General features: G+C 47.4%; 1 protein-coding gene across 1 annotated transcript in view; it reads right to left on the bottom strand.

The window, feature by feature from the left end:
* Window positions 1–1,761: 1,761 nt before the first annotated feature.
* The window catches only part of LOC309347147 (uncharacterized protein), a 30,756-nt gene continuing 9,285 nt past the window's right edge, over window positions 1,762–23,232 (bottom strand). The window contains exons 6-12 of the mRNA XM_081871488.1: window positions 21,747–21,774; window positions 18,653–18,884; window positions 13,201–13,484; window positions 11,112–11,238; window positions 6,727–6,822; window positions 3,984–4,119; window positions 1,762–1,989 (exon numbers count right to left, since the gene is read on the bottom strand). Coding sequence (XP_081727614.1) covers window positions 1,843–1,989; window positions 3,984–4,119; window positions 6,727–6,822; window positions 11,112–11,238; window positions 13,201–13,484; window positions 18,653–18,884; window positions 21,747–21,774 — 1,050 coding nt within the window. The 3' untranslated portion in view covers window positions 1,762–1,842. The remainder of the gene's footprint in view (window positions 1,990–3,983; window positions 4,120–6,726; window positions 6,823–11,111; window positions 11,239–13,200; window positions 13,485–18,652; window positions 18,885–21,746; window positions 21,775–23,232) is intronic.

Raw genomic sequence — 23,232 nt, forward strand, 5'->3', positions numbered from 1 at the left:
TACCTTCCCACCGGAGCGGTACCTATTTATCTACTTGCACTTTGACGTGTTTTCAAACTGCTAGGTGGGCAGGAGCAGGGACCGAGCAACGGGAGCTTCACCCCGTCACGGGGATTCAAACCGCCGACCTTCTGATCGGCAAGTCCTAGGCTCTGTGGTTTAACCCACAGCGCCACCGCGTTTAGGTGATACACCGTTGCTAATCCGAGCAGAAGGTTTCTGGAATCATGCAAATAGGTGTTTGAACAGGTTTTTTTTATTACTTGTATATGCATCCTCCTGCCTCCACTATCACAAAACAGCAAAACAGAGATCTTTTTGAGATGTGCCAAAACTTTTCCAGCGAAAGGAGCAAACACCAGACAAGAACAGGCACTTTCAGTAGCAAAGCGGCGAGAAAAGCTGCCCCCTGCTGGTGAGGAGGAGGGCATGATTTTAACTGTCTCCACACACCTGTGGAAAAGAAATGTTAGCAGACAGACGTTAAGACCCTGAAAACAGGTTTGCCCCTCCTGGAGAAAAAGCTTTACAATGGGACGTGCGGATCTTAAAAAGAGCCATAAGGGCAGGAGTCTTAGGTTGGGCTGAAGTGAAGGCCTCTCCACACACAACTGCCCCCTACCCAGGTTTGAGGTACTATTCATTCTCTAAGCAAAAAGCAGCGAAATTCAGGTACCAGATTCTGTTCTTCCCTCTGTGTGGTGCCCAATCAGGTCTACCTGGAGGTGCCAGAGATCCCTTCTGCGTACAGAGAAAAGGCTCCCTCAATGAGCAACTGCCTCCCCATAAAAATTAGAAGATGCTAGCCCTCATGATTAGAATAAGGTAAAGGTAAAGGGACCCCTGACCATTAGGTCCAGTTGTGGCTGACTCTGGGGTTGCGGCGCTCATCTCGCTTTACTGGCCGAGGGAGCCGGCGTACAGCTTCTGGGTCATGTAGCCAGCATGACTAAGCCGCTTCTGGCGAACCAGAGCAGCGCATGGAAACGTCGTTTGCCTTCCTGCCAGAACGGTACCTATTTATCTACTTGCACTTTGACGTGCTTTCGAACTGCTAGGTTGGCAGAAGCAGGGACCGAGCAACGGGAGCTCACCCCGTGGCGGGGATTCGAACTGCCGACCTTCTGATCGGCAAGTCCCAGGCTCTGTGGTTTAACCCACAGTGCCACCCATGTCCCTCATGGTTAGAATAAAGAGCTGGTTTAAAAAGGAAGGTGCCTTTTCCTGTTGGTCCATCTAGGTCAGTGGCTTCTCTGGGCTTCAGGCAGGAGTTTCCCCCAGCCTTACCTGAGCAGGTGCGCTCCTACAGAACTACTGCAACTCTCTTGCAGGCCTGCCTCCAAACTGACTGGGCTGTTGCCCCTCTTCTCTCCCCACCACTAAGAAGCCCCCAACTTTATTTTAAGCTGGCTGATTACTTTCTTTTTCAAGTGTGGGCATTTATTTGGTCCTCTGGGAGATATTTTTAAAATAAAAAAAAGTGGCTTTATGACTGACATAAACGCCAACTCTGCTCTCAAGACCTAAAGGAAGCGGCGTCCTAACTGCGGACACACAGGCCGGCAATCAGCGTTGCACGCAGCTATGACCGACACAAGGGCTAGCCAATCAGCGTTTGCTCTAAATAAACTGGCAAAACAGGTTGTCTTCAAAAAAAGGGATCCTTCTCAAGGGCAGCGATGGAAGAGGATTATCGGCTGTGCAAATTTAAAGGGGCCAGGAAGGGATGTTTCGCCCATCAACCACGCGAAAGAAAGAAAGTGCTGAAAAGGGAGGTTTTATAGATATATGTATATATGTCTCTCTAAAAAATCCAGCCAAGCCTCGTGGCACCACAAGCTTTCACTCTGCCACCTCCGGCTCAATGGTTATGCTGCTGTTGGTGACTCTGATGCCGTACCAGCCAGCCCAATACTGGGTGTCGCTGCCTCCGTGGTGAAGGATGACATGACGGACTCCACGAGGGTAATCGTGAAATGTGTGCGAGACCTGGAGAGAGAGATGGAATAATAATAATAATAATAATAATAATAATAATAATAATAATAATTTATTTTTACGCCGCCCATCTGGCTGAGTCTCCCCAGCCACTCTGGGCGGCTCCCAATCAAGTATTAAAAACAGTACAGCATTAAATATTAAAAACTTCCCTAAACATGGCTGCCTTAAGATGTCTTCTGAATGTCAGGTAGTTGTTTATCTCTTTGACATCTGATGGGAGGGCGTTCCACAGGGCGGGTGCCACTACCGAGAAGGCCCTCTGTCTGGTTCCCTGTAACCTCACTTCTCGCAGTGAGGAAACCGCCAGAAGGCCCTTGAAGCTGGACCTCAGTGTCCGGGCAGAACGATGGGGGTGAAGACACTCCTTCGGGTATACAGGACTGAGGCCGTTTAGGGCTTTAAAGGTCAGCACCAACACTTTGAATTGTGCTCGGAAATGTACTGGGAGCCAATGCAGATCTCTCAGGACCAGTGTTATGTGGTCTCAGCAGCCACTTCCAGTCACCAGTCTAGCTGCCACATTCTGGATTAATTGTAGTTTCCGAGTTACCTTCAAAGGTAGCCCCATGTAGAGAGCATTGCAGTAGTCCAAGCGGGAGGTAACTAGAGCATGTACCACTCTGGTGAGACAGTCTGTGGGCAGGTAGGCTCTTAGCCTGCGTACCATATGGAGCTGGTAAACAGCCGCCCTGGACACAGAATTAACCTGCGCCTCCATGGACAGCTGTGAGTCCAAAATGACTCCCAGGCTGCGCAGAGGAAGAGGTTTGGATGCTGTGAAGTTTCTGGGCCTGATCACATCATAAGGCCACCTCCGCGGGATAAAGAAGCAAAAGGTCCGAACATCCCAGCATCCTGTTCTCCAGGTAGCCAATCGGACGTCGCGACATCAGGAGCCTCGCAAGGCACAGAGGCAGCAGCCCTCTGCTGATCTTTTAAGACTGTACACCTGCTCAGAGTACACCTGCCAAAGTTACCTGACCACTGCAGTCCATGGGCAAGATTACTGCAATGCGCTCTACGTGGGGCTGCCCTTGGGGGTGGTTCGGAAACTCCAGCTGGTGCAGAATGCTGCGGCCAGATTGCTGATGGGTCAAGACCACATGACACCGTTGTTAAAGCATCTCCCCTACCTGCCTGTCTACTGCCAAGCCAGGTTCAAGTTCCTTGCACTAATTTACAAAGCCTTGAACAACTTTAGGTCCAGGCTACCTCAAGCATCACCTGAACCCTTATCTCCTGGCTCGATCACTGACATCCTCCGCAGGAGCATTATTTGACAACTCACTTGACAACAAGAAAGCGAGCCTTTAGTGTCATTGGCCCAGTCCTGTGGAACTCTCTGCCACTAGAGGTTTGGCAGGTGCGCCTTTTGTGCCAACGTTGAGACACCTGCTGAACTTTTCTATTCCTCCAGGCCTATGCAGATTTTAAGAATACGTTTTTCCAGAGTTTCTGATTTTAACTACAGTGGTACCTCTGGTTACGGATTTGTTTCGGGGTGCTGTGCGCAACCCAAAAAATCCGTAACTAGAGGCACAGCTTCTGTGCACACACACGGCACGATAGAGCGCTTCTGCGCGGCATGAGCGGCGAAACCTGGAAGTGTTTCCAGGTTTGCGGCAGCCATAACCCAAAGATTCCATAACCTGCAGGTTACACAACACGAGGTACCACTGTATATGCTTTTCTATTTGTTGAGGTTTTTTATTTTAAACAAATAGTGGCCTACAAATATATTTCTATAAATAAATCAACTGGTGTACTTGAATATCAGTTAATGGAAATCATAGGTAGGGAGATCGCTGTTTCTGCCCTCGAACTGGCCACTTTGTAGGATGGTGGACTACACGAGCCCCACGAGGACCAGAAACCGGAAAAAAACAAATGCCCAGCTTGCGGTTGTGCTCTGGGGGAAAGCAGAGCCATGCCAGGCCCACCCCACTGCCCCGCCCCGCCCCGCCCCACCCTGATGCCTTCACCTCGTGCCATGTTGCATCGCTCCACTGTTCAATGACCACGTCTTCGGGGTGAAATTCTTGCAGGACGATGTAGTCTGCGGAAAGAAGCTCCACCCGGAGCTGGTAGCGACAGCCGCAGTCGTATCGGGCGGCATACCTAGGATGCGGAACACGAGGAATAGAAGGATGTCACAACTGGACAGGTGGGCGCAGACCCCAGCCCTAACCTTGCGTCTTTGCAGCATCCAGGGCCGGATTTAGGGTTGATGAGGACCCAAGCTACTGAAGGTAATGGGGCCTTTTCTATGTCCAGCTGTCCTTTGTCGACACAAATTGCCACTGTTTTTTGTGTTGAATATATGCTATATGGTAGTCTATGGACCTAAAGCCATTTGCACATAACAAAAGAAGTCCCGTATTTTTCGCTCTATAAGACGCACCAGACCATAAGACACACCTAGTTTTTGGAAGAGGAAAAGAGAAAAAAATATTCTGAATCCCAGAAGCCAGGACAGCCAGCGGGATCGCAGCGTAGTGATCCCGCTGGCTGTGCTGGCTTATGGGATAGCCACGTGCAGCCTCTCCCGGGCAAGGGGAGCCTTCATCCCCTGCCCAGGAGAGGCTGTGCATGGCTAAGGCTCCCCCAAGAGCTGCACTCCCTTTAAAGAGGGCTTTCCCCTTCTCCCTCCTCGGGAAAAGCCCCCAAGAGCCGCACACACACTCCACACAGCTCTTTAAAGGGAGCACTGAGCAGAGCCTCCCACCTGCATTCGCTCCATAAGACGCACACACATTTCCCCTTACCTTTTAGGAGGGGGAAAGTGCGTCTTATAGAGTGAAAAATACGGTACATCATAGGAGCCTACACAACACAAAACACCGTTGCTGTATGTAGGTCTTATTTTATTTGTTTTTTATCTTATATTTTGGAAATGTACATGCAGGGTTTTTTCCCTTTAATTTTTTGGGGGCCCCCAAGAGAGTGGGGCCCTAAGCTATAGCTTGTTTAGCTTATACGTAAACACGGCACTAGAGGTAGGTAGTGTGGTGTCAAATTTGGAAGTTCTGGGGCCCTTCCTCCAAGGCTTGGCCACCCTACCTGCTCACAGCTGGCTTCTAAGATTATGCAATTATTTTATAATTATATAATACTAATAACGAGGGATGCATTGCAACTATCAGTGCAGATCTCCACAAGTTGCCTGGATCTACTACTTTCACGGGCAAATGATTTGGAGTGCTGCACTATCAATTTTCAGGGTGACTTTAGAAGTTCCACTGTACGTAATAAAAGCTTGCACACCATACCTTTGAAACCTTGTGTTTCAGTGCTCCTAAATGCTTAGCTTTTTTTCTTTTGTAAATTTATTTATTTTCCACAGTTACATTTCCACAATTAAAAACAAAAGTTAACTCACGTTTCTACCAGATCTAGATTTATACAGATACATTTTTGCGAACCTTCTCTTTGAGATTCTTTGAATCTCTAGACTTTCCTCCATACCCTCTTCTGGCTCCTTATATAAACAAGGCTCTGCTGCATTTCCATACTTATACTTATCCAATTATTACTTCCCTTACTTTTATCTGGGATGCAGGTAGCGCTGTGGGTTAAACCACAGAGCCTAGGACTTGCCGATCAGGAGGTCGGCAGTTCAAATCCCCGCGACGGGGTGAGCTCCTGTTGCTCGGTCCCTGCTCCTGCCAACCTATCAGTTCGAAAGCACGTCAAAGTGCAAGTAGATAAATAGGTACCACTCTGGCGGGAAGGTAAAAGGCGTTTCCATGCGCTGCTCTGGTTCGCCAGAAGCGGCTTAGTCATGCTGGCCACATGACCCGGAAGCTGTATGACTGGCTCCCTTGGCCAATAAAGCAAGATGAGTGCCGCAACCCCAGAGTCGGCCATGACTGGACCTAATGCTCAGGGGTCCCTTTACCCTTTACCTTTAATTTTATCTAATCTACTAGTTGCAAGTGTTCACTTAAAATCCTGCCACTGTATCAACCTGTTTACAGTTTATAGCTTTGAAGCACACAGAACAACTCGTTTCCCACATGCCTTCTCCAGTGGGACCCTAGGCGCCCGTTCTCAGTGACTTGCCTCCTTTCACTCCAATTGGCTCCCGTTGGCATAGAGGGTTAGAAGACTCCTTCTCAGTGGCTAAAAAGCTCCACTTTTGTGCTGATTGGTCAGCTCTGGGATTGTGGAGGCAGAGACCCTGTTGCAGAAATAGTAATCTAGACCCAGGGCCACTACCCCATTGGAGGAGATTAATGGTGAACATACATTTGCAAAAAGTTACTCCTGCAAGGAATTAAGTGTGCCTCATTCTTTTTTTATTATTATTAAGGGTTTTCTTGTTTTACAGTGTAAGTGTAATGCCTCGTATTTTTTTTCCATGTAACATTTTTACAAATCTGTTTCATTTGTTGAGGCATTGGGGGGAGAAGAAAAAAGAAAAAAGAAAGAAAGGGGGGTGGAGGGAGGGGAGATGGATGGGGGTGGGGTCGGGTAGCAGTGTTTCTATTATGCTTAATGTATGTAGAGTTTGGTGTCAGCGTGCTTGTGTTGTTCACTTGTGTTCCTTTGGTGCTGAGAGAGGTTGGGGTTGGCCTAGGGTGTGATTGTTTGTTTGTGATTGGCTGTAAGTGTGCCTCATTCTATAGCAAATAAAGTGGGCTTTCAGCGCTGTTACCCCTTCCTCCCATTTTTGTGCCCTCCTTTCTCTGAGTTCTCTGCCCGCGCCCACCCCAATTTACTTACCAATCCTTCACCACAATAGCTGGCTTGACCTCGTCCATCAGCTCATCCCAGTAGCCGTGATTCTTTAAGGTAACAAGCTGGTTTTTGAGACAGAGCCTGCATTGGAGGTGTTCAAAAGTACCAGTGATTCAAAAGGGAGGGGAGTGCGTGTGGCAGGGAGGGGAAGTTTGCAACAAGCAAACAAACACCTTCAGAGTCACTTTCTTGAGAGGGAGGGAGACCACACCACTGAGATTCCCATTGGGCCATTTTGATCTCTTCTCCACGGGGCAACAACAACAACAACAACAACAACAACAACAACAACAACAACAACAACAATAATAATTTATTTGTACCCTGCCCATCTGGCTGGGATTCCCCAGCCACTCTGGGCGGCTTCCAGCAAAGATTAAAAATACATCAAAATGTCACATGTTAAAAACTTCCCTGAACAGGGCTGCCTTCAGATGTCTTCTAAATGTCAGGTAGTTGTTTATCTCTTTGACATCTGATGGGAGGGCGTTCCACAGGGAGGGCACCACCACCGAGAAGGCCCTCTGCCTGGTCCCCTGTAGCTTTACTTCTCACAGTGAGGGAACCACCAGAAGGCCCTCGGTGCTGGACCTCAGTGCCTGGGCTGAACGATGGGGGTGGAGACGCTCCTTCAGGTATACCAGGCCAAGGCCGGATGCAATGCTTTTCTTGTAGGGGGAAAAAGTGCCGGTATTCACCAGCAAGTGGGGCAGTGCATAGGGGAGGGGTGTAGCCTGACGCCAAGGCTGGACAGTGAGGGCTGGTTAGCTGCTTGGTGCTCCTGCCCATGTGAAGAGGCCTCCGCTGCCTGGCTTTGGGAAGGAGGCAGGAGGGCTCCAAAATCCTGTCAGAGCATCGTGCATCCTTCCCAAAGCTGGGCAAGCGCTTCCCCAGGCTTGGTGAAGTATGCGTAATACTCTGACAGGATTTTGGAGCCCTCCAGTCTCCCCCGCAAAAGGTGGCAGTACTTACTGCACACCGCCAGAGAAAAAGCTCTAGGAAACCGCTAAGGATTTTTTCCGCATGGTGTCTTCCGGAGCTCAGCCGAAGCACTGAAAACAGCTTCCGGGACTGGAAAGTCTCAGCACAAATTTAATAATAATAATATATATATTTTTATACCCTGCTCTTCCCGGTTCAAAAACCGGGCTCAGGGTGGCTAACAACAGATTTAAAACACTTGATTATAAAAACAGCATAAAATACAGTATAAAAACATGAATAACAATAAAATTCAAAAAGCAGAAATCAATTTAGGGGAAATAAGCATTAGATAGATCATCCCCAGGGCTAGCTGGGTCCTACTTGGGCCAGTGTGGAGGCCAGAGGAGAATTAGCTGTGGGGTCTCAGAGTAGGTAATCTTCATAAAAGGGGCAGAGGAGGGAAGAAAAGGGAAATAAAAGATCAGGCTGAATTCAAATTAAATTTAAGGGGGGACGGAAGGACTAATGGGGCAAACAAACGCGTCAACCCAATTTTACGGGAGGAATGAGGAAGCTGTGTCGCTCTGGGACACAATTCTCATCATCTCCAGTCATCGGCTCTGCTGGCTGAGGGGGGAGGTCAAAAATATCCTGAAGGCCCCAGGTTCACGATATTTGAACTGTTACTTGCCTTTCCTGCCCCTAGCTAACACCGTCAGAACTCCGCTTCCTTTTAATGCTGAGCTGGAGAAGCTCCAGATGTTGTATGACAGCGTCTCCCATTATCCCATGCTGACTGGGGCTGATGGGAGTCCTGGAGGGTCTACAGGTTCCTCATCCCTGAATTCAACCATCACTTGCCTTCACTGCCCCTGGCTACCACCATAACTGTCAGTTTGCATTTCTTAGTGCAAAAAGGAGTTTATCCAGTTTTAACATTATCCAGTAAGCTCTGATATGTAGAGATCTTTCCTATTCTACTTATTCTGGAAGCTTTGTAGTGATCAGGTGGGATTGCTATGAGGAATTATAACAAATATAGAGTAAGTCATCTGTGTCAGCAATGAAAGCATTGCGTTGACTGGGTTTAAACTATTTAGATATGATTCTTGATCAATCCACATCTCTGCATCCCTGTTCCATTTCTCTTTCTTGACCAGTCACGTACACAGCCCAGTTGCTTCGCCAGGCATGCATCCTGGGCCATAAAGAAAGTGGGCAAGTTTCTTTGATGTAGCTTTTCTGATATGTTAATCTCAGCATGTTAATCTTAGGGCCAGGAAACAGATCTCACCTGAAGATGATAATGATCGCTGTCTTCCCGGCCATCTTTCTTATCAAGTATATTGCTTGTTTATGACCTCAGGGGTTGCCCAATGCACTCCTTTGTAGTTCTGTTTTGTTTACCCCAGAAATATGTGTGCTTAATTAGTTTTGGTAGTTGTAACTTTGTCCCCACTTGGGGTTTGTTGAAATGCTCAGATGAAATCTGATTGGTTCTTACGAACACTCTGTAAAAAGTTCTTTTGTGAATAAAACGACCTGGGCTAGAGGGTGGAGACAGAGATTATTATATGCACCCTTCCCAGCGTCTTGCTGGTTCAAGCCTCTGTGTGTATTCTTATTAATCAGAGTTCAATCCTTCCTTTGCTTTGGGAATGCCTCAAGCTTCTCCGTGTGACAGAAACAAGCAGAAGGTTCATGATCTTTGGGTCATGAGAAGCTGAGTACAGTTGGCTTAAACTGGTTCTGTTATCACTTTCAGTCAAGGTCATGCTGACTATAATAAAAAGGCCAGAAGGAGCCTGGGTTTCATTTCCTATTTCTATCTCTTTTCCTTCTAGTGTGCTGTTCTGTACATAGTATGCTCAGTGTTGAGGTTTAGACTTATTATAAGTTATTGTAAGTTTAAGTTAAGTCTGCTGCAACTGGATTCCTTACGGTCAGTGCCAATCCTGTATGTATTTTATTTGTGACCATTACACTCATTTGTCTTCAGTAGCAGTAAAGCTCTGCTGGATGAAATACAATTGCCTCTGGTCTATTTTTTGGGAATCTTGCAACGTTTAAGTTTTTACTCTGCTAACTATTCTGCTCTGGATCAATATTGAGTAGAATTCCATGACAATAACCACACTGCCTTCTTTTAACTGAAATAAAAAAATAAGGTCTTATGTGTATAATAAAGGTACATAAATGTACTAAGCAAACACGTTCGCAAATATATAAACCACATGTCTGAAGCTGCACAGGAGAACAGCCATGTTGCCATTTTGACTCCGAAACTGACCAGGAGTGTTTTTCTGCAAAGTCAAATGGAAAAGCCTCCCCATTGTCTTTTCCTTCACAAATCCTGTCTTATCTGTGTATGAATAGGGTGAGCCTGTGATCTGGCTCAGGAACTAAGTATTTATCATTACAAAAGACCGGCCAGGCTCCCCAGGGTATCAATCCAGTAAGCATTAACAGGTAATTTGCCAGACAGGAGATAAACAATGACAGGAGGTAAACAAAGCACTCAGATTTCTGCTGTAGACCGCCATTTCTGTGATGTAGGTATGATGTATCTAGGGGATGGTCTTAAGTTACACCCTTTTTGTGGTGTAGATATGATGTTTCTGGGGGTGGGCTTGGACTCCAGGGCTGGCAATTTAAAATGTCTATATAAGGGGGGACACACCTTAGTTCGGGGTCCTCCTCCTTCTCCTGTGTGTGAAGGGGGCACCTTGTTGCAACAGTTCAATAAAGATCAGGCTTACTAGCTGCTTTGCTTCTCAATATTCTCTGGTTGGCCTCTGTTCTTTCCTCTGACCGATGGAGAACCTACAAAGGACTCTATAAGGGCTCTTGTGTCCCCCATAAGGGAATAAGGGCAGATTTTCGTTTATTACATAACACAGAGATGAGGGACCTGTGGACCTCTAGGTGTTGCTGGACTCCAACTCCCATCATCCTGGAGCATGGCTACTAGGAGCCCAACAACTTCTCAAAGCCACAGATTCCCCACCCGCATCTGACAGGCAGCCACAGTGACCCTTCCTTCTGCTCTCTTTGGCAACCAGACAATGGGGCCAATCTGATCTCACCTTTCAGCATGGGTTGCTTCCAATACTAGTCCTACTCAGAGTAGACCCACTGCAGTCAAGGGACATGACTGACTAGGGTCCATTTTCCACCTCAATGGGTCAACTCTCGAATGGAACGTTGTTGGTATCTGGATGAAAACTGGCGCACCCTAGGAATCTCATTTCATTTAAAAAATAAATAAAAAATGGAAGCTACTAGACTGATTTAGGGCCAGGAATTTCAGCTGGCCTGTCTCTCAGTAGGACTTGGCTGGAGACAACCCAGAGGGTGGCATCTGGGTGCAAACTGGCGCACCCGAAAAGGAAGAAGTTTGTCAGGTACAACGCTAAGATCTTTCACGTAAGACCCACAATCCTCACCCGTAAGATGTCACGAAGTATTTGCGGATGTGCGGGTCAGGAAATTCTCTCCCATGGCTTCCAGGAAGGTCCTCAATCTTCCACTCGTTCCCTCCATTCTGTTCAATTTTCCAGGAGTTGAAGCCTGCTGTAGGGGAAAGCAGAAAGAGAAGATATAATGAAAGCAGAGGACACCGTCACTGTCCAATTGGCAGTGACCTTTTCCAAGTCCCTTGACAAGTACACAGAGCTGAAGGAGGAAACTGAAAGAGAGGCACACATTTCCACTTCCTCTTTCAGCTTGATGTGCTTTTCAAGGCTCTGAATTGCTCTGACGGCTCGTGACATTTTACCAGATCCTTCCATAGCTCAGTCGGCAGAGCATGAGACTCTTTAACCTCAGGGTTGTGGGTTTGAGCCGCACGTGGGGCGAAAGATTCCCTCATTGCAGCGGGCTTAACTAGATAACCCTTGTGGTCCGTAGCTGTCAACTTTCAGATTTGAAAATAAGGGATCAGCAGCCTTGAAAATAAGGGATCAGCAGCCTTGAAAATAAGGGATCAGCAGCCTTAAAAATAAGGGATCAGCAGCCTTGAAAATAAGGGATCAGCAGCCTCATGTGTCCCGGGGACAGTCTACGGGATATCTAACCATCCGGGATAGCAGCGGGAAGCAGCGCTGGAATAAGGGAATTTCCCACAGAAAAAGGGAATGTTGACAGCTATGTCGTGGTCCCTTCCAAGTCTACCATTCTATGATCCCATGACAGTGATCATTACGGCTGTTCTTTTCTCTTTATTTTTTGCCCATTGTTTTTTATTGAGTTTCAAAGGTTTTCAACAATTTGACACCGTGACAGAAACCAGAGCGCATGGAAACACTGTTTACCTTCTCGCTACCGTGGAACCTATTTATCTACTTGAACTGGCGTGCTTTCGAACTGCTACGTTGACAGGAGCCGGGACACAGCAACGGGAGCTCGCTCCGTCGCGGGGATTCGAACCACCGACCTTCTGTTCGGCAAGCCCAAGAGGCTCAGTGGTTTAGACCACAGCGCCACCTGCCTCCTTTTTACATCTCAGCCAGGCACAAGCGCTCAGGTCGGGAAGCAGGGAGAGCGAAGGGCGTGGCTTGTGGAGAAGGGGGTGTGGCCCGCAAAATTCCTGAGGGCCAGACAGAAAGGCCTCGAGGGCCGTGTCCCATCCTCCAGACTTTTGAGGCCCAGCTCAACGCCACCTGCACCCCACCAACGTTTGAAGGAAGGGTGCTCCAAAATTGATCGAAATCTGCGCCAAACAACAACAACAATTTATTATTTATACCCCGCCCATCTGCCTTGGCCTCCCCAGCCACTCTGAGTGGCTTCCAACAAAACACTAAAATGCAATAACCTTTTAAACATTAAAAGCTTCCCCAAACAGGGCTGCCTTCAGATGCCTTCTAAAAGTTTGGTAGTTATTTTTCTCTTTGACATCTGATGAGGGCGTTCTGAGAAGGCCCTCTGCCTGGTTCCCTGTAACTTGGCTTCTCATAGTGAGGGAACCGCCAGAAGGCCCTTGGCACTGGACCTCAGTGTCCGGGTAGAACGATGGAGGTGGAGACGCTTCTTCAGGTATACTGGACCGAGTCCGTTTAGGGCTTTAAAGATCAGCACCAACACTTTGAATTGTGCTCGGAAACATACTGGGAGGCAATGTAGGTCTTTCAGGACCAGTGTTATATGGTCTTGGCGACTGCTCCCAGTCGCCAGTCTTGCTGCCGCATTCTGGATTAGTTGTAGTTTCCGGGTCACCTTCAAAGGTAGCCCCACATAGAGCGCATTGCAGTAGTCCAAGCGAGAGATAACCAGAGCATGCACCACTCTGGCGAGACAGTCCGCGGGCAGGTAGGGTCTTAGCCTGCGTACCAGGTGGAGCTGGTAGACAGCTGCCCCGGACACAGAATTGACCTGTGCCTCCATGGATAGCTGTGAGTCCAAAATGACTCCCAGGCTGCGCACCTGGTCCTTCAGGGGGACAGTTACCCCATTCAGGACCAGGGAGTCCTCCACACCCGCCCGCCTCCTGTCCCCCAAGAACAGTACTTCTGTCTTGACAAGACAAGAACAAACCTTCGGCACAAGGGTTCTGAATTAAGTTCTTCCGCAGGGTGGAGAGGAAGTAGAATATCCTGCAGTCGGGAACGTTCCTATCCGGCGCACGGGGGTGGAACCCTTCAAGGTAACACTTTCGCTTCCACAGCGAAGGGAGGTCCACCAAGTTGCGCCACAGCACGCAAACGAGGCGGCAGCGGAGAACTAGCTCCCTGGCAGGGACCAGGCACAACACGTCAATCAGAATGTCTTCCGGCAAATCTCCGATGTTCACCATCTTACTCTGGGGTGTTCTCAGCTGTCTGCAAAAAAGGAAATAAATAAATAAATCAGTAAAAGGGCTGTTGAGGGAAGGGCCACTTTTGTTTATTTATTTTCGAAATAATTTTTCTTTGAATATAAAATCATAACAATACAACCATATACATCAACAATTAAAAGATTCCTCTGGATCCCTGGACTTCTCCTCCATGGGTCCTATTATTAAACCTTTCCTACAGCATCTTTTTCAATAGTGCCACGTTTTAAAAAACTCCAAAGTACTTGCTAGGTTACAAGTGTTATTGCAATTCTGCTAATGTTTTCATCTGCTTGCAGTGGTCTCCAAGATAAATTATACGTTCCCCCCGTTCTTTGTTGAAGTTTTGGTCTTCTTGGTTCCTGAGCTTTCCGGTCAAGCTTTGCCATTTCAGCATAGTCCAACAACAGTTTAATTTGCCATTCTTCTCTATTAGCCATCCCTGGGCTAATAGCATCTGTTCGGCTGTCGTCACATACATAAAGAATATTTCTGCTCTCTTGGGATATCAGCACCTACAATTCCTAATAGAAAAGCCTCTGGTTGTTGTTTTTTTAATTAACGTTAATTTAAACACATTGTGTATCGTTTCCCAGAATACTTTTATTACCTTACAAGACCACCACATATGGTAAAAGGTGCCTTCTATTTGTTTACATTTCCAGCAGATATTTGTACCTGTCTTAAACATTTTTGCTGGGAAGGGCCACATTTAAAGCACATCCAACACACATTACGTCCTTCCTGAAATAATCCTGGCAACCATAGTTTGCAAAGGGTGCTAGGAACTGTAGTTCTTTTTATAGGTAGAGGCCTTGATGTCCAGAGGCAACAAATGAGTCCTGGCTTTGTTAGGCCTCTGAATCCATGGTTGCGTGCACATTATACATTTATAAGGCACCCCCTCCCGAATTATGGGAACTATAGTTTCCCACATCAGTGTAACACAACACTTCTTTAAATACTGTATATTTCGCCCTATAGGACGCACATTTTCCCCTCCAAAAATGAAGGGGAAATGTGTGTGCGTCCTATGGGGCGAATGCAGGCTTTCGCTGAAGCCTGGAGAGCGAGAGGGGTCGGTGCGCACCGACTCCTCTCGCTCTCCAGGCTTCAGGAAGCTCTGCGCAACCCTCGGGAGACTGGCTCCGAGGGTTGCGCAGAGCTGCCTGCAGTCCCGGGCTCAGTGCAGCTCTGCACGGCCATCGGGAGTGGGGCGCGAAGTCCCGCCCGGCTCCCGGTGGCTGCACAGAGCTGCCTCCAGTCCCGGGCTCAGCGCACTTCTCCCCATCGCCAGCCCCACAAGCTTGGGGGGACAGTGGGGAGGCAGAGCGCGCCTTACTGCTGTTCCCCGACCTGGTTCTTCCAGCCCTGCACCTGGGGGGGAAATAATTTTTTCCCCTTTATTTCCCCCCAAGAAAACTAGGTGCGTCCTATGGGCCGGTGCGTCCTATGGGGTGCAAAATACGGTATATAGTGCAGAAGAGGCCTTTTTTAATGATCACCCACGGAGGGGGGCGGCTATCCCCTACTACTCCTACTCAGAGTAGACCCATCAAAATTATTGGATATGCCTGAGGTCCAATGGGTCTACTCTGTGAGTAAAAGTGAGTTGAATACAACCCATATTGTACAATAATAATTTTAAGCAAACGATAAATCATTACAAAAAATAAATAAATCTTGGCGTAGGGTTAAAGGTAAAGGGACCCCTGACCGTTAAGTCCAGTTGCGGACGACTCTGGGGTTGCGGCGCTCATCTCGCTTTACTGGCCGAGGGAGCCAGCGTACAGCTTCTGGGTCATGTGGCCAGCATGACTAAGCCGCTTCTGGCGAACCAGAGCAGCACACGGAAACGCCGTTTACCTTCCTGCTGGAGCGGTACCTATTTATCTACTTGCACTTTGATGTGCTTTCGAACTGCTAGGTTGGCAGGAGCAGGGACCGAGCAACGGGAGCTCACCCCGTCGCGGGGATTTGAACCTAACCCACAGTACCACCCGTGTCCCGGCATAGGGTTAGCATGAAATAATTTATAGACTGGTCCCCCCATCCCTGGCATTTCAGAAGTGTATTGGTCTCAGCACCTGAACAGAACCTCCATATTCCAAGGCAATATACCTGACACTGTGTTCGGTCAAGAGGGAAGCAGGCCATCTCCTTCATGCCTTGATGAAGGCTTCTGTGGAAAGCAGATTGTCGAAACTAGAGATAAGTGCCCCCCCCACTGGCTCTTATTATAGCTGATCTGAACCTCCATTTGTCAAGGCAGTATACCTCAGAGGATCATATAGGGTGGAGTAGGAACAGCCGGGAAGGCCCTGCTTTCTTGTGAACTTTCTTAGAAGCTTCTACTTGGTTGTCACTGGAAACGGAATTATGGGCTAAATGGATTTTTGGAGCCTCCGCAAACTGAGCGAGTCTATCTGAGTGTTAAAATCTGCGGGGGGGGGGCAGTTCCCCAACAGTTCTGACAAAATTTCATGGCATAAAAACGGAATTTCCTGGTTCGTTCTTGACACCATTTTGCCACCCTCACCACCTGCTTGAAGGATAAAACTGATGGCTATTCACACAAAAAAGTCTGGCAAAGTGATTAGAGGACCTGGAAGAGATCAGGGTTCAAATCGCAATTCAGTCATTAAACTCAGCCCTAACCTCCCTCACAGGGATGTTGTGAGGAAAAAATGATGGAAGAAAGGTGGGATATAAATAATAACAGCAATATTTGTAATATGAATTCATTACCATTACTGTTGTCGTTATATTTTATAACCCGCCTTCTTTCCAGACCAGGACTGAAGGCAGCTTACAAAAATTATAACAACAGAGATAAAAACCCAAAAGCTGAGAACATATAAAAGGTAATCATAGTCATTAAGCCACTAATAGAATTGAAGCAATATTTAAAAAAATATTAATATACAGATAATAAATACAGCCCTGCACTATTTAAAAGCCCTTTCTTTAAAAATAAAAATAAATAAATCAGTTCCCGAAGGCCGGTTGGAATAAACCAGTCTTTATTTAGCGGTTTTAATACCTCTCTATCTCTATGCATATGAAGACTGTTATCAGAGCTGTGAAAGCAGCCCCTATAACTTCTGCCCCAACGAAACAGAAAGGACTAACAACAGGAGTTCCAGTTCCTGATTTATGTAACTCATTTTTCATTTTGGGTGTGGCTTTAAAGGTTTAAAACATCCCAATGCCATGACAGACACATGGTTTGGGCGGTGGCAGGGAGAGGGGGGGTTATGCTAGTTCAGCAGTTTGATTCATTGTTAATAAACTACACACCTCAATGGCGTTTGGTGTTTGTGTACGACAGAGAGAGAGAGAGAGAGAGAGAGAGAGAAGAGCAGGCTTATACAAGAACCCTGCAGTGTGTACCCCACTATTAACAAGAAGAGGCCTACGCAACAACCCTGTCATGTAAAGGGTAAAGGGACCCCTGACCGTTAGGTCCAGTCGTGGCCGACTCTGGGGTTGCGGCACTCATCTCGCTTTATTGGCCGAGGAAGCCGGCGTACAGCTTCCAGGTCAAGTGGCCAGCATGACTAAGCTGCATCTGGCGAACCAGAGCAGCGCACGGAAACGCCGTTTACCTTCCCGCCAGAGTGGTACCTATTTATCTACTTGCACTTTGACGTGCTTTCAAACTGCTAGGTTGGCAGGAGCAGGAACTGAGCAACGGAAGCTCACCCCATCACAGGGATTCGAACCGCTGACCTTCTGATCGGCAAGTCCTAGGCTCTGTGGTTTAACCCCCAGCGCCACCCGCGTCCCACCCTACAATAACCCTGCTGTTTACTGCAAGTTGGAAGCGAGGTCAATCATCAAGGTATGGAGAGGCCTGGGGGAAAAACTTGGGGGGGGGTGTCCAAGTGGATTTCTTTTCGAAATATGATAACCGTTTGTCCCATTCTAAATTATTTGAATGGTCTCTTGTGCAACAAACCTGCTTCCCAAAAAGATCGGGGTGGGTTTTTTTTTTGCAAGGAGGAAAGTGATAAGATAAGAAAATAAAATCGAATGTGTGGACGCAACACTTGTTTTGACGCAACACCAATACAGTGGTACCTGGGGTTAAGTACTTAATTCATTCCGGAGGTCTGTTCCTAACCTGAAACTGTTCTTAACCTGAAGCACCACTTTAGCTAATGGGGCCTCCCACTGCTGCCGTACAGCCGGAGCCCGATTTCTGTTCTCATCCTGAAGCAAAGTTCTTAACCTGAAGCACTATTTCTGGGTTAGCGGAGTCTGTAACCTGAAGCGTCTGTAACCTGAAGCATATGTAACCTGACGTACCACTGTATCACTTCCCTGCAAGCAAATCAGCCCATTTTGTCTAATCTCTTTTTAACAATCAAATCAAGGCAAAGTTAGAGAGAGAATGCCTTGGGGCAATTCTTGAGGTGTGGTCCAGTTCCCATTTCCGATTTCTGAGCAAACGAAACTCGCCACAGCCTTGGGGTGCAGACCTGATGTTTTTACTCCTCGAGGAGAACCAAAATACGGCCACTTTTCAGCACCGCTGTTTATTATCCAACACTTTAAAAACAAACAGACAACCTTTTCATCACAAATCTGGAGGTATACTTGATAATCGGATAACGCTCATATTCTTTACCCGGACTTTCTTGTTTGAACCCATCTGCAACTGTTCTGTTTTAGATACATTGTAAAGTGAAACAATAATAATAATAATATTTCGCTTGGTTTTTTAATGTAAAAACATCGGATCAGCCCAGTATCCTGTTCTCACTGTGGTCAACCAGCTGCCCCAACAGGCTGCTCAAAAGCAAGACCCCCAAAAGCAGCAACAACTCTCCCCCCCCCCGACCCCTGCCCCAAAACTACACACAGAAGCCTCAAGATCTCCCCCCCCCCGGTTGTAGTACTGCCTCTATGGTGGTATCGGTAAGCTTTGCATGGCTTAAGGGGAGATTTTTTTTTTTTGCGGAATGCACCCGGGAGAGGGGGTTGTCCACCGACTCCATCCTACAGACCCCTTTTGCGTTCTCACGTGCAAAAAACTCTCGCGAAACACACTCGCGCAAAAAAAAAAAAAAAAGACACACCCAACAACAACCCACCCACCCACCCCCTTGGCTGCCTTGCACGAGGTCCCCATCACTTTTTAAAAAACAACAACAACTGGATTTTTACCTTTCCAGCGGAGCAATGGAAAAGGGGTCTCTGCCCCGAGCAGCACCCAGTTGCAAAACGGAGAGAATGCAAAAAATGTGGGGAGGGGAGAAAGGGAGAAAGAGAAAGTATGCAGAAGGAAATATTAAAATGACAAGCCGGGGGAAGTCCCGCCCGGTGCTTCTCCTCCACCAACCAAACCGGCCTCTGCTTCGGCTCCCAGAAGAAGGGAAATCCCAGGCGCCACACAGAGCTGAGAAAAGTTTAGAGTAGTGCCACTGTCGTCAGTCCCCAGTTGGGGATTTCCAGGTTCGCTTCCAGGAAGCCATTCAGTTCCGTTTGCTGTCTCAACCCGAGCCTCCTGTCGTTGCTACTGTATTTTAAAATATTTTTTTAAGGTGGTCTTGATGTTAATGTCTTAAAATGGGAATGCATCTGTTAAGTTGTGGCATTTCAGCTACGGATCTCTATTTTGACAGTACAGTGGTACCTCGGGTTACATATGCTTCAGGTTACAGACTCCACTAACCCAGAAATATTACCTCGGGTGAAGAACTTTGCTTCAGGATGAGAACAGAAATCGTGTGGCAGCGGCACAGCAGCAGTGGGAGGCCCCATTAGATAAGTGGTACCTCAGGTTAAGAACAGTTTCAGGTTAAGACCGGACCTCCAGAACAAATTACGTCCTTAACCCGAGGTACTGAAGGAAGGTGAGGACAGGTGACCCCACCTAGGCCCGAAGTCACCCTCCCCCCAAAGCAGGCTCAAAGCTTCTCAAAGCTTTTCAAAATCATTTTCTCAGCAGCTGAGCATCAGAAACATTCCGCTCTGCTGTAACAAAGGTAGAGAACAGTCCATTGTTTCTCAGGCCTTTCTCATGCCTTCTGGCCTTGCTAAAGAACCACATTGCAACTTGCTTTCTGTCCGGGAACCAGGCCAGAACAAGAGACTGAAACATATCTGAACACTCTGAAATCCCCCCCCCCCTTTCCTGGGAAGGGCACCAAGAGCCCAAGAGTCCCAAGACAGCTTTCTGTTCATGCTCAGAGGAACTCATGGGGCAGGACTCTGGAAGAAGGAGGAGGGATCTGGAAGGGGTATATATGCTTGTGCACAGGACTGTGAACTTCGTGCATGCTTTTTGTGACCTATCACACTTGCTCCTTCTACCAGTTCATGGATGGTAGAAATAAAAGCCTTTTCTCCGAAACTATTCCTTGAGTGTCTGTTGACTCCCACTTCCCTTTCCCAGGCACAATATTTTTCCCACCCGAGGGCAAAGCCTCATAAGGCTACAGTACCACTGTATCTGAGACCTTAAAATTCTTATAACACCATCCACCCCTAACAAGGAACTGCAACTTGAGGAACTTCAGACCAACAAACTACAGTGGTACCTTGGGTTACAAACGCTTCAGGTTACATACGCTTCAGGTTACAGACTCTGCTAACCCAGAAATAGTGCTTCAGGTTAAGAACTTTGCTTCAGGATGAGAACAGAAATCGTGCTCCGGCGGCGCGGCAGCAGCAGGAGGCCCCATTAGCTAAAGTGGTGCTTCAGGTTAAGAACAGTTTCAGGTTAAGTATGGACCTCCAGAACGAATCAAGTACTTAACCAGAGGTACCACTGTAAGTCCTTTTCTTTGTTCATGCATAGTACTGGGGCTTCTGTCCCATATCTATCTCACATTTAACATCTGGCTACAATAGAAAAGGATGCTGGGGATGGGCTTCCGGGTTAGCGCCATCGGCGAATGGCGGAGTTCCTCCGACCGGAGGAACGGGCTCTGTGGAAACTGGGTCTTCCCGCCGCAGCGAAGGTGGGCACCCGCTAGGAATCCCAGGTGGAGGAGCCTGGGAACGTGGGGTTTGGCAGAGCATCAAGAGCGCCTCCCCTACTCGCGGGGAAACCCCTTTTGGGGGCTCCGGAGCGAAGTGGGGTGAGCAGCGCGGTGCAGCGAACTGTATGCTACTTTCACGGAGGGAAGCCGCGCAGCCATCGCCGGAGAGCGCTGACTTTTTCCTGTTGACATTCGGACTCTAAACAAGTACCCATGAGTAAAAACGGAAAATTGGATCAAGAAATTCTTGAATTAGGCACTGAAGCGGGAAGGTTTAAACAGGAAGTCCGCCTTCCGCTTTTTGTAAATAGACTAAAGCAAAAACTTTACAATCTAAGAGCCTGGAAAGTTGTTTTAAAGATTGGATTTTCCTGCATTTACAACCAACAAAACCCCCTTGGAAAGCAGGAGAAAGGGGGGGGGGGATTTGACTGCTTAAGCCTGCAGGAGAGAGAGTAAATGAATATAAGTTTCCATCGTCTCAAGCCTGGGAACTGGGTGTCAGGACAGAAACTGTCGGAGATGTTCATTGATTGAAAGTGGAGCTTTGACAGACGGTTAAAAAAAAAAGAGAAACAAACCAACTTCAATGCTGCTTTCTGCTTTTTTAAAGAAACAGTATTTGAAAATTGAAAGTAATTTTCTTTTTTCCTTTGTTGGATACATTTTTAAAGATGGATACAAATAGAAATTGTGTCCCCTAGAGGGAGCTTGTCAGTTTGTTGCTGCAGTTTACTTGGAGACGTTACAGCTGCAAGATTGAGATCGTGGGACCAGTCTTATGACCTTGAATAAAAATGCGTTGGGAGGAAGTTTTGGTCTCTGCCCTTGACAAAACAAATGCTTTGCTGGAGCAGTTGCATGAGAGGATGAACTTGATGAATGAGAAGTTGGACTTGATGACTGCTGTAGCCAGTGAATATGAATTAACAGGAAATAAGGATAAAGAAACTATACAGCGACCAGTTCAGGAAACTGGTCTGATTGGGCAAGTGCAAGGGCAGAGGAAGATGGAAGAGGTTGTGATAGTACCCCAAGCCACACAAACAGAGAGATCCAAAGTCCTGCAAGAGCAAAAGTTGTTGCATTGGAAGATTGAACTTGGAGTGTACCTGGAAGTGTTTGGAGTTAAGGAAACTCTTAAATCTGGTGGGACTATGAAACATGTTGACAATTACTTTTTGGACGATCACTTTTTGGATTACAAAGATGATGACAGGGAGTGGGACTCTGGGGAATGGGCTGGCTTGATGAAGGAAAATGGAGCTTATTACTGGTTGGAATCCCCCGGAGACCTACTCCCTAAGGAGAAAGGGAAGAAATCAAGAAAGAAACCAACAAAAGACAAGGAAGAGTGCAACTACAAACAAGAACAAGAAAATCTGCAGAAGGGGCATAGAAGAGACTTAAGGGCCTCGGATATAAGATCACCAGATTGATGGACTGGATGGATGTATAGAAAGGACTGACATAACCCGAAACCAGGAAGAAGGGATGTTGGATAACAACTAGGGATAATTTTTTATATATATATATCTTTGGAATTAGTGTAATATTAATGAAATATTAGGGGAAATGTTGGAAAGGAATTAATTGGCTTTAGTAGAAAGGATTTAAGGAGATATGTATAAATATGGTTTAAACTTTGAATTTTAAGGCTTTTAAGGTAAGATAAGGTTAAATAGATTAAGGTAAATTGAATTATAGAACATGGTAAAAAAGACGGAAAGGATATGCTGAATCTTAATAAGATAGGTTGTTAAGACAAATTATAGAAATAAAAATTGAGAAATATGGGAAGAATTTGCTGAAACAACGAATTAAGTCAGAATACAAAAAGGGAGGTGTGAGGAGGTCTAAGAAACAAGCAAATGAAAAGATGTAATATGGGATGTGTATTTTTTCTTTTTTTCTTTTTATTTTCTCTTTAGCTTTTTCTCTTCTTTATCCTGTTGTGTTTTTCTGTTTTTTATTGTACGTATGTATTTTTTGAAACTTTGAATAAATATTATTTATTAAAAAAAAATAGAAAAGGATGCTGGGGTTAGGCCTGCAGGAAGGCTGGAGGGAGAACAGGAAGAGAGGCGCTCGTGGACCATGCAAGGAGCAGACCAGAAGAGCAAGGGGCACTTTGCTAAACAGATACAGGGCACAGGCAGGAAAGTCACGCAGGGTTTGGGTTGGAACATCCGACGGCTATTTCAAATCACCGGAACCAGGATGTGTCTTAGCAAGCTCATGTGAACAACCAGTGGCGTAGCGTGGGTTGTCAGCACCCGGGGCAAGGCAAGTGATTTGCGCCCCCTAACCCGTGGATTTGCGCCCCCTAACCCTAACCCCCAGATGTTGCGCCCCCCTGCACCCCCCACGCTACGCCACTGCGGAGTCGTCCGCCATCCTGAGCCAGCGGACCGACCGATCGCTCGCCCGCCCGGAGCCGCTGCGGCCGGAGAGCTGCGCCCGATCGCTCTGCGCCCTCTGCCCGCCGCTGGCTCTAGGCCAAACCCCGGGCCCGACTCGGGAAGCAAATACCGCGCATGAGAGGAAAAGATGCGCAAACCCCCGGCGCAGGCGCCCCGCTTGTTGACACGGGAGGGGAGGGGGGGAGAGGAAACGCTGCTGGTGCCGCTGCTCCTCGGCAGCGGCTCCTCCTCTTAGCCCGCCCTGCTTACATTTGCGCCAATCCCCACCCACTAAAGCCTTCGCGCCTCCCAATGGGAAGCCTTGCCGGGCGGCGGCCTCTGCTGCCTGAGAGTTCTA

Source organism: Podarcis erhardii, assembly GCF_964252035.2.
Source record: "Podarcis erhardii genome assembly, chromosome: 7".
Taxonomy (NCBI): domain Eukaryota; kingdom Metazoa; phylum Chordata; class Lepidosauria; order Squamata; family Lacertidae; genus Podarcis; species Podarcis erhardii.